Source organism: Nelumbo nucifera, chromosome 5 (assembly GCF_055504915.1).
Source record: "Nelumbo nucifera cultivar China Antique chromosome 5, China Antique-T2T, whole genome shotgun sequence".
Taxonomy (NCBI): Eukaryota; Viridiplantae; Streptophyta; class Magnoliopsida; order Proteales; family Nelumbonaceae; genus Nelumbo; species Nelumbo nucifera.
Window position 1 is genome coordinate 23,881,663 of NC_142653.1, and position 17,914 is coordinate 23,899,576.

A 17,914-nucleotide genomic window follows, 5' to 3' on the forward strand; every position below is an offset into this window, starting at 1 on the left:
ACAGTGTCGATGCTGGAGTCAATGCGCACTTGATTGTGGAAGTTGAAATATCCAACATGAGTAGGGATCCCCATTGAAAGCAGGATTATGAGCTTAGGAAATGCTACGAGTGCATCATGGAAAGTTGAGGAGGAGCTTTGAAGCAAGAAGAATTCTTGGATTGGGCTCATAGTAACTATGCACCCCCATGGTACATACAGTAGAGGCTGACTGCTAAACTGCAACTGGAACAAAACAAGCATATGGAGAGAGAGAGAGAGAGAGAGAGAGAGGTATGGCTCTCCAATTCCAGTTGTATAGCGAGCTAAGAAAAGAAACAGAAAAGTAAAATGCTTCTCTATACTACCCATTTTTAACTTCTATTCATACATGAAACAAAATAGAAAACAGTATAGTAGAAGGATTTCCAATTGGGCACATTACAAGCTTATATCAAACATGGTGATGGTATTTATGTGGTTATGTACTCATGTTTGCGGGTGAAGGCAATATATGAAATGCTTCCGGTATGAAGATTGATTTTCCAATTCAAAATGTAGCTTGCTATCTAATAATACTTACTATATAGATGACCCAAATGTACTTCAGGCTGAATTTGAAAAGAGTACAAATACAAATATATACAATACAAATACTATAAAAAAGAATACAAAATACAAGGTACACATTTGTATTTGTATTTAGACTCCTTTCAAACTGAGCCTTAGGTACAAATGAAAGAATTTTAACGCAGGAGGCTTATCATTCAATTCAAAACGAGAAATCAGAGGAGTTTTATACAAGAAAAGTCACCTTGTTTTTGTTGGGGTGAAGGACTTTTAATGTTTTAATGTGCAACGGTACAGTCTAACAAGCTGCGTCTGAGCTGAGAGCACTTGATCAGCAAGGGAGGGTCATGTCATGTCCAGCATCATCGGTTCTAGGCCAATTGCTGGTGCTAACTGCAAAGTGAGGTGTAGGGCCTGTAGGTTATTATATGTAATTTACCAAAAACACCTTCTATCATAGCGATTGGCGAAAAAATGATAATGTAGGGAACGGCATAACTCGTAAATTGGGCATATATCAGGAGTACCTTCTACCTGTTAAATTTATTTAGCCTTTTATTTATCCCTCCGCGGCTCCGTCTCTCTCTCTCCCTGCGTTTCGCTCGTCCTCTCAAAGTAGAAGTGTCCTCCTCTGCTCGAACCCGAGAGAGAGAGAATGACGGTATTTCACTTCTTCAACTGCGCAATTCTTACGTTTGGTCCTCACGCTGTCTACTATTCCGCAACGCCATTGTAAGTCCTCCTAGTTTCTCTCGATAATTTACAGATCTGCCATCATGGTACCCCACCTCCAGGATCTTACGACCTACTTCGCAAATTATGAAATTGAAAACGGACCCATTATCAAATTTAGCTTCTTCCGTCTGTTCGATCGGAATGATACTTTATTTCAAAATTTGCTCTTTTTTTTGAATCTCGTCCAACTCTCTCAAATAGTTGTTTTTACTGTAAGTAATCTCCCTTTTAAAGTCGAATTTGTATCTGCGCACTTTTTGGATGGTCCTGATTACCTTGTAGACAAATTAGTGGAAATTATCGAAAAGCTTTTATAAGGGTTTAGATTACTATTTGCTTGATTTACATTCTCTAGTGAAATTTTATAATATTCCTTTTCTTTTCAGAATTGTTTTGAGAGCTGTCGGTTCTTTGTATTTGTTGTAAATTTTATACTGATTTTGTGCTGGTATGTGGTGCAGATCAGAGTATGATACTTTTGGTACTTCTGTTAAGGCGGCCATTGTATATCTTGGAACAGCTTTAGTGAAGGTTGGTAAGCATGATTTATAATTGGTCTCTGTAGGAGTCTTAGTGTTGTCTAGGGTCATTTTATTGATAAGAACACAATGGGATTCTTTAATATGGCATTCTACGGCCTGCCACTTAACCTACTGATATTATTTGGAAGTGGTAACTATTACCAAAAATCTGAGTCGACAAGTGTTTGTTACAATTTTGTTGGTTTTTGGTGCTCGCTACTATGCATTTTATCAACTAGGTTCCATAATCTTGGCTCAAGTTGACTTGAATAACAGTGGCTGGCTAGTAGTCGACTGTGCTACTTGGTTAAGTGGCGCAGCTGGCCTTGACTGCATTAAACAAAGCATGCATTTATTTTCTTTCTCAAGTTTCCATGTTGATCCTGATGCGTATCTTCATTGTTTCCTGTCTAGGATTCAAATAATTTTTTCATCAATATATTTGAAATCAAACCAGCTCCTTATCTACCCCTTTTGTTATGCTATAATTGTTGGTATTAAGTTACTAACACCTTACAGGAACTCCACAACATCCCTTCATAGTATCCACATCTAAAGGAATTTAAACTTTTAGATGTTAAACTAAAAAATCCAAGCAAGATTCAGTTTAGTGTTTCCATGGAACTTGTCTAATACATTATGTGGCTTTTATTGGACATAGCCTATATTATTGCATTTTCATTTAAGGCATTTATCACATTTCATCACTAGAGTTGTCTTAGGATGTGAATATAGAGAAAGAAGGAAAAAGACCATATCGATCAAGAAATGTAAAAACCCACATCCAACCAAGGAAAATGTTAGAATTATGCATTGAACATTGGGAAAATGAATGTGTGCCCTGCACATTTGTGTTACTTGATTGACATCCTGAAGGGGGGAGAGAGAGAGAGAGAGAGAGAAGTACATGCATGGTTCAATCACTGTGTAGACTTTTTTTACAAGTAACAACAGCAGTAGGAATCTTTCACAAATAGCCTCAAAAGTAATCTTCCTTCTTTGCCAGTTGCAACATGGCATAAGGTGATGTAGGGAACATCTGGAACCCTTTTATAGCACAATGTACCACATAAAAGGCTACTGGGTTAGATAGATTTCTTTGCATCCCTTCTCACCTGAGTTTGTTGCGCTTGATCTGTTGAAAGCAACTTCATTTAGTGATTTATCCTCAACTGTGGTTTTAGTCCTTGGTTGTAGAATTGCTAGTTTCTATATACAGATAAAGTATAACTGTTTGTTGTCCAGCATTATTTGTCTTCCATTCATATATACCCATAAGAAGTAATTTTGTTTGATATTATCTTGAGGATGCTCTTTTTCTATGCTTTGACATACAAGCCTCTCAACATTTTAAATGGAATTGTGATGTTGTTTGTTTATATTGACAGCTTGTGTGTCTGGCAACATTTCTCAAAGTACCCGAGAATGACAGTTTTGATCCATATCAGGTTTTGACTTGTCACTTAATTTAGTTTTCTAAATGAACCTCTTTATTCCTGCATTAATATGTCCATGTTTATAAAAAAAATAATATTTCCATATTTTCTTAATGGAAGCTTGAAATTTTTAACTTGTCTTTTTTGTAAGTTGATATATAAGTTTGTACTCTTGCACTTGGAAAGTTTGACAAGTATGAATATCAGTACTTACAAATTTCGGTCTTTTGTGATATCTTCTTATTTACTGTTTTTGATGAAAAATAGCATGTAATTTATATCTACATATGTAACATAAGAGTAGCTTTATTTGTTGATAGATACTATAACACACACACACACATACATACATACACACATACATTTCACTTCTAAGAATAATTGGAGTGCTCTTTGCAGCTTCAAAACAAAGAACACAGGTAAACAGAGTCTTCCAGATTTGTTACGTATATTTCTCCACTGACTATACAATGATTTTTGTGTTGTTTTCTTCGGATACCATAGAAACAGGAATGCAGGGGCCTGTAATTAAGAGTAGAACACTTATTCTTGAAGAATATATGACATACAGGGTTTATGTGTCTGGCAACCCAAGAATGATTAATTTTGTTACATTTCTGCAGCAATGCATGCAGTTTAGGGGATTCTTCTAGCATTTATTACCATGGATGAAGTATGTTATCAGGATATGCATTAGGATTGGTATTTAGCAGTGGGGTTGAGGTAGGAAGAATGATATTAGAACTGGTAACGGGTCAATGATGCCAGATTTGGAATTCTCAGTGGAAAGCTGAGCAGATTACTTGTTGGCTTGAATCTTCCAATCCATGCCTGTAAAATTCCAGGCTGGTTAGCAGAGTTTTTCAATCAAATGTCATCTTAGGCATTTCTGTAGGGCCCTCACTGATTCTGAAACTTTAGAGGTCTCAGCTCTCTTATCCTTTCTCAATGAAGTCTTCCTTTCCTCCTTTTACCAACAAATGCATCTGGTGTTCTTAACCCCCCAAGGCACCTTTTCCATTAGATCTTTAGAGGTCTCATCTCTCGTCCTCCCTCAATGAAGTCTTCCTTTCCTCCTCTTTCTCAACAAATGCATCAGGTGTCCTCAACCCCCCAAGGCACCTTTTCCACTAGATCTTTCTTTCATCACCTTAATGCTGGTTCCTTGCCCTCCTTGTTTCCATGGGATAATTTGTCTTTCCTTGGTTCCCTTAATAGTCTCTTTCTTCATCTAGGAGGCTGCTTGGGAACATATTAATACAGGGGACATTATTCAAGAGAGAGAGCTGACCCCTATATAACTGGGATAAGGCATCGGTGGTTGCTCACCACTTTTCACAGTACCTTTTAGATCTTATACATGGAGGTAACTTCTCTTGAGTTCCCCCCCAACTCTGTTACAGACTTCATCCTTCAATGGTCATCTTGCAAGTTGGGATCAAGGGGGAAATTATTTTGGAAGGCTTCCATACATGGTGTCATGTAGCATGTGGTCCATAGGAATGAAAATCGTGAAAGCTTGATAACTAGATACTGCATTTGGTGAGTCAATATATACCAACTGAGAATCGGCATGTGTGACTGACCATGTGCCATCTTACGGTTTTGGATTCAGAACATGTGATTTTTTATTTTCATTTTTCCTGGCTCTTGTTGGGCTGGGGGGGGGGGGCAAGGGAGGTTATATAAGTATATAACAGAGTCATAAGTTAGTTAGATCATCAAAATTAGTATGGAGTTACTGCTGGACTGTATACACATACAAATGGCAGCAAATTGTAATATGTATTACCATTGGGGAATTCTTTTATTATTTGAATTTGGAAAATGGATATATTTGCACAAGGTGCCCAATTGGTGGTCAACATCTGGAAGTTTTTGCCTTCCATATAGCTAGTTAACCTTGTGGTCTCATTTGAAATAGATATATTATATCATGTGATAATCAAAGTCATACTTCATGAATATGAAGTATAAATTGCAGTAATCCTTTATCTTTTTTTTTCAGGAATTATTGAAAGCTTTAATTGGATTCATTGATGTTGCGGGGCTTTACTTTGCCTTGACACAGCTTACTCATAGAAACATATCTCAAAATCATAAATTTCAAGCTGTTGGACTTGGTGAGTATACCTTTTCTTGTTCTATATTTTGTTTTACACAACAGACAGAGAGAGAGAGAGAGGAGGGAGGGGGGGAGGGGGAGGGGGAGGGGGAGGGAGGTGGGAGAGGGAGAGGGATAGGAGAAGGGGGAGACGGAGAGGGAGAGGACTTTGTTTCTTTTCCCCATAGATTTTGGAAATTTTTTCTTGATGTTAATACAAATGCTTTTTATACATGAAAATTGGTAAAGCCATACTTGCATATGGTTGTTGCTATTTCTCCCGAGGGAGGGAGGGAGGGAGAGGGAGAGGGCTTTTTTATTTTTTTATTCCCACAGATTTTGGAAAATTTTTCTTGATATTAATTTTTTATACATGAAAGTTGGTAAAGCCATACTTGCATATGGTTGTTGGTATTTCTCCTGAGCATGCAAGAATATAATTGTGGTTGAGACTATAATCTCTTTCTATTGCTAATGCAACATATTTCTCCTTTTGCCAGGATGGGCTTTTGCTGATTCAGTGCTACACAGACTAGCACCTCTCTGGGTGGGAGCAAGAGGATTAGAGTTTACATGGGAATACATTTTACAAGGCCTTGAAGCAAATGCAAATCTAGTAAGTCACTTTCCTACTTCTAATGTTTCTGCAAGTTGGTGACTATTATCTGGACCAGTGTAATTAAATGATATTTAATGATCATTGTCAAGTATCTTTCTTTTATCTGTTTAATGCTCTCCTTGTATATCTTTGTTCTGATGGTTCTTGATTCATATTTCTTCTACTCTATTTTCAGGTCTTAACTGTATCTCTTGCTGCACTGGGATCTTTGATGTGGCTTCGGAAGAATAAACCCAGGACCTTAGTTCCTATAATTTATGCATGTGCTGGAATTCTTGCCACCATGCCATCCATCACAAGGTTTGCTTTTTAACCTTGCTCATTAGTTCTCAATTACAGTATGATTGTCTTCAAAAGCATCACTTTTCAGATTAGTTTCCATTAAAGGTTCAAAATATCACAATTTATTGGTGCATATCGACTGATACTTGTCAATTTTGAACCCACCAATATCCCAAATAAGGGGATTTGGGACATGCAGCCACTTTCCCAAAGATACTCTGGTGCAATTCTTGAAGCTTGGAACATTTTTAATCTTAGTGTATCACCCCTTTGAATCGACAAAATGCAATTTGTGTATCACATATATCGATACTTTGAACCTTGTCTCCATTAATAGTTCTCTTTAGGTCATTTACCTTCTCTGTGATGTTTCTACATATAGATACTCAGTGCTGCCACCACTCTCTTCTGGGTCAAAGGGACACTTTTGGTTCCTGTTATGCTTCTTTGACTTATGAGTGGATGCAAATATTCGAATTTTGGCAGTCTTCTTTTGTATGAAATCAAAAGTGTTATATTCCAGCAGCGTTTGACATTGAACTGTACTGGAGTTTCTCTACTTATTCCCCTTATCCAATTAATGTTTCATTTGTGTTGATGTTCTCATCTATCTCATTCCTATGGTGGTTTAACACACACACACACCCCAAACCAAACCATTTTCTAGTCGCAAACCTCTTGAAGCCTCACAGTTTTTCTTATTGAAAATCCTGGTTTCCATTTGAGTAAGATTCTAATTTTGTTCCTTACCATGTAAGATTTTTCTTGCATTAACCTTTCTTAAAAATTTCCTTACGAAGCAAACAATTTTGCAGCTATCTTAGGCGAGGATTGGGATGGCACTTTCCTAAGGTGGTGGGCTTTGAACTGTTTGCCTCACTGGCGATGGCGTTCATTAGTTGGCAGCTTTTCTCTGCTTGTCAGAAACCATCTGCCTAAGAGACTCAAGATTATTCCAGAAGATTTTCAGTTTCATCAAAGGAAGAATTCGTAGGAGCCTGCGAAGTGGGACCCACTGTCCCGTTTGATATCCTGCTGACCAGTGCTACTGACTGTTTGTTGTTGGTGTTTTTCTACATCATTGATATGGTCTGTAAAATTCATAAATACTCCAACTGAATCTTATTGGGATGAGGTGAATGGTTGATGATCTTGATCATCCATCTTTTTCCCCGCCTTTGTACACCAAGAATGTATTCCAAAATGGGATTATATGAAGGGTTGGCAATCTTAAGTCATTAGATTTTCAGAATTCACGTCTAAAATTTCATTCTTTCAGTTGCAGGTCTTTAATTCCTAAAATGCTTCCTGTATAATAGATACAGACGTACTCATGACTGAAGAGTGATGGGTGCGCCGATCATGTCTGGAACACAATCACACATGCCGATTGCTGGTAACAAATTTGTAAAATCTCACTATATTTTTTTGGTATTCAATTGGATATAGAGTCAGGTTGGGTTAGGGTTGACTAACTAGGGCCACCCAACCCTAACCTGATGTAGTACAAATTGTACATTAATGTAAGAATTATAAGCATGTTTATGTGAGAAGGGGAGGAGGACGATGATGAAATATTAAGTTTATCATATGGCGTGCGCTTGACTGCTTGTATGCGCATGGTGGCAGCATGTGTTTGTAAATTTGGTTCCTACATGGGTGATGATGGGTTAGGGACTTAAGGTTGATGTCTTAACACATTAGGGTTTGGGCTATGGTTGCCTGAGTTTCTCCCCTAACTGCAAGCCTCTTTCTAACAAGCATTACGGTTAAGTGTTGGAGCTCTTAGCTGGGCAATCTCCCGCCACCCCTACAGGATGCAAGCAAATAAAGGTCTTAATGGGAGGAATTGCGAATTAATCACCAAACAGCTAGTGTTTGCGAATGAATATAAGGGTGTCAGCCCTGCAAACTTTGGTTTCAATTCACAAATTATTGCGAGACCATCAGACCCTACTAAATTCCCATTCTTGCTCTGCATTCACAATTCATCTGAGTGTGCATTTGTCATGTTGGTGTGGAACTGTGGATAAGAAGCATGAATTTTCTGAGGTTCGCAAAGTTTGGGATAAGAGCCTTTCAATCAGAAGAAACATGATTTTTTTTTGTGGAAAATGATAAATGTATGACTGATCTGTTATATGTAGTTTGAACAGCCACCCCACTTTGCTTGATTTTACTTGTACAGGCAAAATAATCGAGTTCACATTCAAAAAGAACACACAAGAAAGAGAGGGTCTACAGATCAAACTGTCTCACTCGGCTTCCTCCAGAGACGCTTCTATTCGCAGGAGAACGAAGCCGACAGCGACGCCGACCAGAACAAGTCCATTCATGATTGCAGCAATCTTGAATATCTCAGCTGCGGCATTGCAGGTAGAAGAGAGCGCTCCCCCACCTTTTCCTTTGCTTTGGGATGAAGACTTCAATGAGCTCACTATCTTAGCAAAGGACTGTTCCGTGCATACAGGAAGCCCTAAAGCAGCTACGCTGTTGTGGGCTTTCAACCCTCCAAAGGAATTCAGTCCTCCGATGTATACGACATTGCTCTTTCTCTTCTGGGTCGAATTGCGACCGCTCATCACGCCGGCACTGGTACATGTGGCCGCAGAGAGTGCAGCGGACGTGGTTGCCATTTTCTGCAGGGCTCACAACCTACAGCAACAGCAATTAGACAGAAATAAAAATTTTATGTAGCTCTACTGGAGAAATAGTCAGAAAAAGGGAGAATGAGAATCGAATAACTTGAAAAAATCTCGTTAAATTTAACGAGGAGATGGTGGGTGTACCTTTGGGCGACGGTCTTTTCCGGCTATGAAATTGAAGATGAGCGGCCACAATAAAGAGAGGGACTTTGTATTGGGGAGATAGAGAAGAGTTTGGATAAGGTGAATTCAATATGGTTGGTTGACAAAACAGATTAGATGAGCTTCTCTTATTTTCCACGGAGAAAATGCATATCGTCCAAGAAAAATATTAGCGCTTTACCCAAAAAAATAAAAGATAAAACTATATATATGTATATATATAGAGAGAGAGAGAGCGAGAGAGAGAGAGAGGAAGCCAAAGTTGACGTCAGATTGCAATTTGCACGAGACCCCCTACCCCACCGTCATTGTGAGTTGTGTCGTGTTCCATTTGATACAAATCAAGTGGTGAATAGGAGTTTGTCTCATACAAAGAAGAGATATCTATAAAACCACCACCAAACACAACTGGGCTTCCTATCTAACAAATTTGAACCGTCCAATTTGTTAGATAGCTGTCGGATGGGTCATGCCTCAGAATTTAGCTCATTCACAGAAACAATGATTCATCCCCTGCATAGTGGGGCTAAAAATTTTGAACTGGACTGATCAGTCATTCTCCCAATTCAAAGTGCTTATGTAAGGGTCTAAGGGGTGTGTTATTGAACGTCTGTTAGGTTTCTCTCCAATCAATTTTGATGCCCGAAATGTCTGATCAGGACTCGGTAGTTCCATCTACGGTCATTGTGGTTAGTAGGATGGTCTTTACCTTACGTACTCTATGATGGGATAGCACCCCCTGAACGGTGAGGCTAAAAAATTCTGACCTGGACACGGTCTAATAGGTGTAAAATGTGAACTCAGGTTGGTCAACCCGAGTTCCACCCCTTCTGGAGGACCAGTGGACTCTCCCATCCAATTCAAAAACAGGATAGCAGTTTCACCCTCTTCAGGCTTCAGCTGAACATAGCAACTACCGTGAACCAGTACTAGCTTCAAGCCCTTTTGCTGATTGCAATATCAAAAATTGAAAATCATCAAAACTAACTGAATTGGTGTTTTTAAATTTTGACAAGAGGCCAACCCGAGCATTCTTTTGGGTTTTAAATTTTGACAAGTTGCACCACTCGTCCTCTATCTGCTTTTATGGTTCAAGTGAACTGCACTCGGATTGGGTCCAGTTGCAAGCATTCTTTTGGGTTTTAAAGTCACTTTCAAATTCAGGGCCCATTTGGTTCGTGGGAATAAGGGTTTGAAATCACAATCTGTCATTCTGTTTGCAACATGCAACTATTTGGTTGGGTGGAACTGAATTCCGTTCCCATTTCTGTTGGAATGGAATTCCCCCATCTGAGGGAATGACCATTCCATTCCCTCCCCTTCTCTTGAGAATTCTTATTCCAGCTTATTCCAATTCTGATTCTGATTCCTATCTAAACCAAACAGATTATGAGAATAGGTCATTCTAATTTTGATTTCAAATGATTTTGATTTTGATTCCGACTGCAACCAAACGTACCTTTATACATAATTGGTTTTGAGTTTTGAACGGTGGCCACCAGGCATGGTGTATCCAACATTTAAAATTGGTGCGGATGGAATAGTATTGCAGCATTGCAAGATAGGTTCTGCATGGAAAGCTGCGAACCTATGTTTGATGAAAAACCCAGAAAGCCCAAAAATGCTTACATTGAAATATTGAATTGAGAAATCGACTTTCTCTGGTGAAGTTGGTTTTGCTAGCTTCTTTGAATTGAGAAATCGGCCAATGCTGAAACCCTCCCAAATGGTCTCTTAGCCTGAAGATGAAGAATAAACACCACAAAATGAGTTAATCCATCACATGTTCACACCCAGAACGCATAAACTATAGGATCAGTTAATATTGAACCTCGTAATTAACAGCTTAAACAAGTCACGAAAGGATAAGTAAATGCAGAATTTTTGCAAATTGACCTAACAAGCCTTTTTTATTATTTTGGTGAACTTGACAAGCTTTAAAAACAAAAGCCAAAGAACCAGTAAATGTGGAATCTCAAAATTTTTATTTCACAAGCTTAAAAACATGCAACAAGTTGGTCGATCTCATAGCCCGTAGAAGTTGGTGGTCTCAAGTACCCCTTCTGTTCAGCATCTCTCTATCTACAGCTTAAAAGGGAGCTTATTCAACGCCCGTTTTATTCAGAGTAACTTGTGAAATCATGTAGGAGTGGTTTTAATTAAAAGCATTCATCCAGTGTCTATTAATGGATATTAATGTAGCTAGAGTACTCAATGCTTATCCTAAAGCTTATTTACCACTGCAGTTCTAAACAGATGGAAAATGAAACGCTGAACTTATTTGTGGCATTAGGAGCGGCGTACGTGAAAAGGAATCATGCCATCAATTTGAACTCCCAGAAGTGAATCTTTATTTCCACAAACATTTACATAAAACCTTACGTTTCATAGTATTTCCTTCTTTTCCTGGAAAACAACCAGAAAATCTAAGTGTTCATTGAATCTTCAAACTCTTATCGCATGATAAAGTCTATCAACAACCAACTTTTCATTCAATGTAGTTACTTCCAAGTTTTCATAGAAATCAAAGAGATTCCCAATTGTTGTGTGCCACAAAAACAACTTACTAGTTCAAAGCTGAAAAAAAAAAAAAAATCCGGCACTAGAAACATTTCACTAATCAATATCATGCTAACTATGTAGAAAAAAATAACCCAAAGATTAATCAAGTCCAAGCATCCTGTATACTAAAATAAGTCTTGTTCTAGTGTGAACTTCTATAAGTTGTATCAAAGGCTAACTTGCCAGTAATGTAGTACCAAGGAATTTATATATTATTCAAAGGTTCATGTAGCGCCATGGTTTATAGGTAGCACCAATTGTTGTGGTCATTGAATTTAAGAGAAGAATCTGCATATTTGGTCATTCCTTCAAGTCTTCAACTTGTTTGTTTCCTTTTCAATGCCTAAATGATGTTGAAGCCATTACTCTTGACCGCTGAATGTGCACCTGTATTACATTGTCATTCTTTCCTTTTCCACAGAACTCAAAAGTGCATTCGTCTTGTGATTTTAGATTGTTGGCTTTCCAAAAATCATACCACCCACTACCAATCACAATCCGACCATCCCTCCATGTGAAGACTTTCACAGGCCATGATCTCCCCCTTGGATCACAAAGAATCATATTTGGATGTACTTTAAACATATTTTCAGTCACCACCTTTTTTGGAATGTACTGCAATTGCAAGCATAACATGACAATTGTTCTTTTCAGAAGCCACACAAGAGTAGCACATCTAATCCATTAAATGAGAAATAAGAAAAAAAAGGAAATGGAGAAAAATGAAAGACTTAGGCTATGATGTTGAGATAAAACATAAAGTTACTCTCATGGAGCACTTCTTTGGTAGTAGTAACTAAGAAAAATGGAAATCCTGTAATAAGTTAGCACTGGAACCACAAGGCAATTATCATGATAAACAAAAAGACATGCCAAGTAGCAACAATCATAATCATTCAGTCATATTGGCGAGTTACTCCTGGTACTTGGAAAACCAGAGCAGACCAGCTGGCTGACCAAGTTGACCAGAAAAAAAAGGCCTTTCAGTTCCTAAATACAAAATGCTTGGATAATACCTAAAAGCCCTTGACCTTGGTCAAAATATTCTTCCACTTCCAACCTTACGACTTTAAATGGTTCAAATATTCTCCACAGTTTTCTGGTTTGATATTTTTTAATTAATTATGACATCATGCTGATGTCACATTTGAACCAGTTAAATCATGGTTGAACCATTCAAAACATGAAGAGGCCATTTTGGCAGGATTGCTGCTCCAGTTTTCAGAACATTGCATTGAGTAGCAGGTGCAGATTCCCTTTTATAAGTATGTTAACATCTTGCGTAGAAGAGAAAATCTAAGGTTTAACTTCCAAGTTATACTTTCTAAGCTCTTGCTTTGGGATGAACAGCTCTTCAGAATATCCAAGGGAAAAACCCAAATTTCTTCATCTTTCAACCTTGAACTTGACCATACTACAACAAGCATCTTCTGAAACTTGGCTGTCTCTCCTTCCCAACTTCCAAATGTATTCCAGTATGGAAATTCTTTCTTTTAAACCCCAACCAGTGAGAAGCGTTCTAACAACTAGCCACCCTACAAATCCAAGCCAGATCTCTCAATCCACTTCTATAGGGGGTACCCTATTTATGTTCTGAACCTTAAAACTCCCCCACCTCCAAGCTTTTTTACATGGCCACAAGAACACCCAAGCTTCTAGGAACTCCTGAAAGAAGCTCTCTTATGATGGATGAAGTTGATGTTCAAAAGAAAACAATGTCCCAAATTATACCTCCCTTGGGAAATCAATCTGTTTATTAATTAACCAACCTCTAACAAGTAAAATATGTTTACTGCTAAAACTATGTAGAAGACCTGAACAGGCCTAGATGTTGGTACAATCAATGGCACAATCAAATTCTATGTCCATCCTCCTTTGGATAAAAGTGCTGATCACATAAGGCTTGTCCCTTATCTTTCGGATCAGAAATAACTTTTAGTTTCATTGTGAATATCTTCTGGTCTTTTGATATAGACACCTACCTTAATGAAGTTCATCTAACTAAGGTTTAAAGTATTGATATGTATCACATCATATCATGCATATCATATAAGTATAGAGGTACCTGGATACAAAAAATACTGAGAGTTTGGGCATTTTAATGACTTCAGTTGTCAAAGGTCATCCTCAGTAAGCTATCTATGAATTATTATACTGAACAAATAAAAAAACATGTAGTATTGCTTGATCAAAATGTACAATATGCCATTTTTTTTTTCATATCGTGCATGTCAATATTTTAAACCTTGCATCTAACACTTAAGATTTAAAGTCATCCTTAACAATTAATCTACTCCTGTATCTCAGGTACTTCCATCTCCTATTCTTGTGCTCTACTTTGCTCTATCAGTCTTGCCCCTTACTCCATTTTTTGAAAAATGGTAAGGTAATATTATTTCTGAAATAACACATACAAGTGGAAAGGCAAACAAGACAGCCTCCCCCACACAAACAGCATCAGATTTCCCATAAACTAACTGAATTTAGAATCAGGAACATGTTCTGATTTCTAAACTCAGGAACAACTGATGACCAAGAAGTTAGTTTAGCCACAATACATTTGATAAACTCATCAGGACTTCTAACATAGATCACTAAAAACTCTGTTATTCCTCTCAGACCAAATAGAGCTGATCACTGCTGCTGGAATGGTCCTCCAAAATGATTTTTCCTCTTTTAGAAAGACCCGGAATATACCAGCTCTGTAGAAGTTCCTGAATCAGTCCTGGCATCACCCAGTAAATGCCCATCGCATGAAAGAAGTGTGACCAAATCCTCCAAACAAAGGAACAATGAATACATAAATGATCAATTTATTCCTCCTCTTGACCACAGATCCCACAGCTTAGATCATCTAAGGTGATTCCTATTCTCATCAAGCTGCTGCTTGTTAGACATTTCCTTAGAGCTGAAGCCCAAACTAAGAAGTTGATTTTGGATGGAGTTGAGGGAATCCAGATTTGTTTAGAAGGGAAATCAGGTTCCCCTCTAGCAGTTAAACCATCCACAAAGGATTTAACTGAGAATTTCCCATCAGCCTTCCAAATCCAGGTCCAAACATCACTTAATTGGGGGTATAAAGTGAAATTGTTTAGGCAATTAAGGAGGCTCATTACCTCCACCTCCCAATCCTAAAAACCTCTATGGAATCTGGGTTTCCAGACCACTTCCCCTCTAGTTAGCTCAAAGGATTCAGCCACTGTAGCCTCTTTGTTCTCAGCCTCTGCAAATAGAATAGGAAATTTATCCTCTAAAGTTGATTCATCCAGCCACCTGTCATTCCAAAACCATATTCTATCCCCATTTCCCACCTGAAATCCCACTCCATTGATTCATTATAGCCTTCCATAAAGAGCATCCATATGATGGAAGGTTAATAGCAGTTATCCATCCACCTGGTTGAAGGCCATACTTAACTGCAATGAGCTTTCTCCACCAACTATTTTCTTTCATTCCAAATCTCCGAACCCACTTCCCCATTAGAGCTGTATTGAAAGTTTTTCAGTCTTCTCAGACCCAATCCACCTGAACTATGCAGAGCACAGATCTTTTTTTTTTATCAGAAACGGTAACTTTCATTAAAGGTAAATTAAAACTGAGATACAGGAGTCAACCATTATTAGAAGAGGTTGATCTAATAAACACCAACCATTACAGCACTTCCCAGTAAAGTCTCTCCCTTACATTCCCTTGTTTAGCTAAAGCATCAGCAAAACCATTTGCTGACCTCCTTACCCACTTGAAACAAACACCCACCTCCCTTGTTATGCTAAGTATTTCCCTCATTAGCTGTCTATATTTCCAAATTCCCAGCTATCCTGATTGCATAGCACATATCTTATCCCAAGCCACCAAGTGAGTTTGCTTCTCATCTTCCCAACCTTCCCACAAAAAATCTCTTTGTAATTTTTCAATTCTCTTAGCCCCTTTACTCGGTATAGGAAAGAGGGAGAGGTAATAAGTAGGAAGATTTGCAAGTTTACTTTCGATCAAAGTCACTCTTCCCCCTTTTGAAAGATACTCAGTCTTCCAAATCGCCAGTTTTCTTTCCATTCTTTCTAAAACAGAGAGGCTTTGAATGCTTATCTGATTTTATCTAATTTATTCCCCAAGACAGATTTCCTTATTCTCTTGAGATTGAATGCTTACCTGATTTTATCTATCTCATTCCCCCTGTATTCCTAGCCCATTCCTTCAGGCTTTAAGAGAGCTTCAAAATCCCATAAGCCTGTCTGACCCGCATTGTTGATGAATTGGGTCAGAACCTCCATAACACACAGAAAAGGCAGGGGGGGGGGCTTTGAATGCTTATCTGATAATCTGATTTTAACTAATTTATTCCCCAAGACAGATTTCCTTATTCTCTTGAGATTGAATGCTTATCTGATTTTATCCATCTCATTCCCCCTGTCTTCTTTACCCAGCCCATTAGTGAAACTTCCACTTCGCTATTGCTCTACAAGGAACCAAATGCTGATGATACTATGGAGTTATTTTTCATATCAAACCAATAAGATCCATCATTACAAGCCTTCAGTTTCCACCTAGCATCCACTCATTTAACAAATTTCAAAGGTCTGAACTCCAGTTCCGTTAACTCTTCATTCGAGGTTGGTTGACAGTGTGTTCTGTACTCATGGCGATGGACTAAAAGGCCCTCCATTACTTGCTATATTGAATAAGAAAACCAAATAGTGTTGATGTTGAAACTTGTGAAAGATTGTTTCTTTTCATTTTGTGTGGATAGTGGATCAGCACATTTTAAATGAAATATAACTATAAAAGAAACAAAATAAATGTTGTGATATAAAAAGCTCACCAAGAGATGTGCCATTAACATACTGAAACAAGCTGTAAATTGTGGGTTCTTAGGTTTATCCAATTTGTTGGCCTTTGTTACTATCTTCTCTTTAGGCTTAACCAACTTTTCTGCTTTAGGTACCCTCTCCTCTTCAGCCTCGACTGCAACAGCCCTTTTTGACTGAGTGCACCCACCTACATCAGATAAGCCTATTGATAAACTGCCAATAACATAACAATAAAAGTGGCAGAATATTGAAAAAAAAAAGTATTTATAACAACTTACATTTCTTTCTCCTAACCTCTTGAGGGTTCCTAACAAAATACACCCGCTTTAAACTAGAAGTATTCTTGTTTAAATCTTCCTTAGCTTCTTCTGCTTTTCTCCTACCACCATTTGTACAAGTCGAAAATTCTTCCTTCTCGCAGGAAGTACTATCAAATATCAGAACATCGAATGATGAATTGTAGTTATATCTGAAAACTAAAAAATATCCAGATCTCAAAGAATTATCTTGTACGAATTCCTTCCAACCGTCCTGGAAAAACCAGTTGTCTTCATCTTGCGCCATCTCCACAGACCAAAACCTCCCAATACGACTCCTAAGGATGACCCTCTCAGGTATTACGCCATTGAAGTGCTTGATAAAAGGTGGTGGCACACGCTACAAAATAAATATCATCACACAGTCAATCACAACGAAAGAAAAAAAAAATCATGGATATGATTTCTCATCTATTTCTGTAACTACTCCTTTAACTTCTCTTATTTATTCTGTTAACTTCTCTTGATTACAATATATTAAGCTTCTTCATTGATGCTACCGAAGAAAACATTATCTCTTTCTCGGTTGCAGGAAAAAAAAAAGAAAGTGCAGTAAAATTTGCATCTATAAGAAATCTCATCGAAACCCAGTATTGTTTGAAATCGAAGAAGATATGGAACAGATAGAAGATAATACCAATCGTTCGGAGCTTTGATCGGGGAAAAATACTTTGAAAAAATGCGGACTCTTGTCATGATTAAAGGCTCTCCTGCGAGCCTGAACCATTTCCAATTCTATTTCTTCCCGTGAAAACCTTTGTAGAACAACAGGGGAAAAAGATCTTAAAACCCCGGTACTAAGTTGTAAAGACTTCGGACTTTGGAAGGACAGGGAGTGTAAACAGAGCAAACAAGAATGGTTGTTGTTCCGCGCCAAAATTAGAATAGAAAGATACTGTACTCAATGAGTCCGGATCTGCTGCGCGCAAATGCTATTAAGAAACTACAGCCGCACATCGGGAGCATCTGAATTGATGCTAATTACACGAATTTATTTTATTGTTTGCGCTACTAATTCAACCCACGCCACACATCTGGAACATTGTCTCAAGTGAATCCCAGCTGTCGTACATAGTATATTTCCAGATATGCTGAATATTGATTCGGACGGTCATACCGTTCGGCCCGAAAACCGGTCAGGACATTGCTTAGGTTTTGGCCCTGAATCGTTAGCT

The 17,914-nt window shown here is 38.1% G+C and overlaps 3 protein-coding genes across 4 annotated transcripts; 1 reads left to right on the forward strand and 2 right to left on the reverse strand.

Annotated features, from left to right (window-relative positions):
• Positions 1–1,084: 1,084 nt before the first annotated feature.
• On the forward strand, positions 1,085–7,497 carry LOC104595833 (uncharacterized). Its single transcript, XM_010256749.3, has 7 exons — positions 1,085–1,280; positions 1,745–1,814; positions 3,193–3,252; positions 5,249–5,363; positions 5,845–5,960; positions 6,139–6,263; positions 7,061–7,497. The coding sequence occupies exons 1-7, from the start codon at positions 1,204–1,206 to the stop codon at positions 7,182–7,184; spliced, it is 687 nt and encodes a 228-aa protein (XP_010255051.1). The 5' UTR covers positions 1,085–1,203; the 3' UTR covers positions 7,185–7,497.
• An 825-nt stretch (positions 7,498–8,322) lies between these two features.
• Positions 8,323–9,229, reverse strand: LOC104595834 (uncharacterized). 2 transcript variants are annotated; one of them, XM_088888343.1, is made up of 2 exons: positions 9,035–9,229; positions 8,323–8,884 (listed from the first exon to the last, which is right to left on the reverse strand). In XM_088888343.1, the coding sequence occupies exon 2, from the start codon at positions 8,879–8,881 to the stop codon at positions 8,501–8,503; it is 381 nt and encodes a 126-aa protein (XP_088744469.1). In that variant the 5' UTR covers positions 8,882–8,884; positions 9,035–9,229; the 3' UTR covers positions 8,323–8,500. The 2 variants fall into 2 exon arrangements, with proteins under 2 accessions (XP_088744469.1, XP_010255052.1); XM_010256750.3 differs by having other exon boundaries at positions 8,323–8,900; positions 9,035–9,224.
• A 2,057-nt stretch (positions 9,230–11,286) lies between these two features.
• Positions 11,287–17,651, reverse strand: LOC104595835 (putative B3 domain-containing protein At5g66980). Its single transcript, XM_010256751.3, has 4 exons — positions 17,377–17,651; positions 16,701–17,079; positions 16,434–16,609; positions 11,287–12,229 (listed from the first exon to the last, which is right to left on the reverse strand). Exons 1-4 carry the CDS (start codon positions 17,464–17,466, stop codon positions 11,951–11,953), a joined length of 924 nt encoding a protein of 307 aa, XP_010255053.1. The 5' UTR covers positions 17,467–17,651; the 3' UTR covers positions 11,287–11,950.
• Between the last annotated feature and the right edge of the window lie 263 nt (positions 17,652–17,914).

Bases quoted from the DNA above. Each gene is read 5' to 3' on its own strand.
- LOC104595834 (XM_088888343.1), bottom strand. From the start codon at position 8,881: ATGGCAACCACGTCCGCTGCACTCTCTGCGGCCACATGTACCAGTGCC.
- LOC104595835 (XM_010256751.3), bottom strand. From the start codon at position 17,466: ATGGTTCAGGCTCGCAGGAGAGCCTTTAATCATGACAAGAGTCCGCAT. The intron at 17,080-17,376 runs GTATTATCTTCT...TTTATTTTGTAG, and splicing joins ATCAAAGCTCCGAACGATTG to CGTGTGCCACCACCTTTTAT. The intron at 16,610-16,700 runs GTAAGTTGTTAT...TATCTGATGTAG, and splicing joins AGAGGTTAGGAGAAAGAAAT to GTGGGTGCACTCAGTCAAAA.
- LOC104595833 (XM_010256749.3), top strand. From the start codon at position 1,204: ATGACGGTATTTCACTTCTTCAACTGCGCAATTCTTACGTTTGGTCCT. The intron at 1,815-3,192 runs GTTGGTAAGCAT...TTATATTGACAG, and splicing joins TTGGAACAGCTTTAGTGAAG to CTTGTGTGTCTGGCAACATT. The intron at 3,253-5,248 runs GTTTTGACTTGT...TTTTTTTTTCAG, and splicing joins ACAGTTTTGATCCATATCAG to GAATTATTGAAAGCTTTAAT.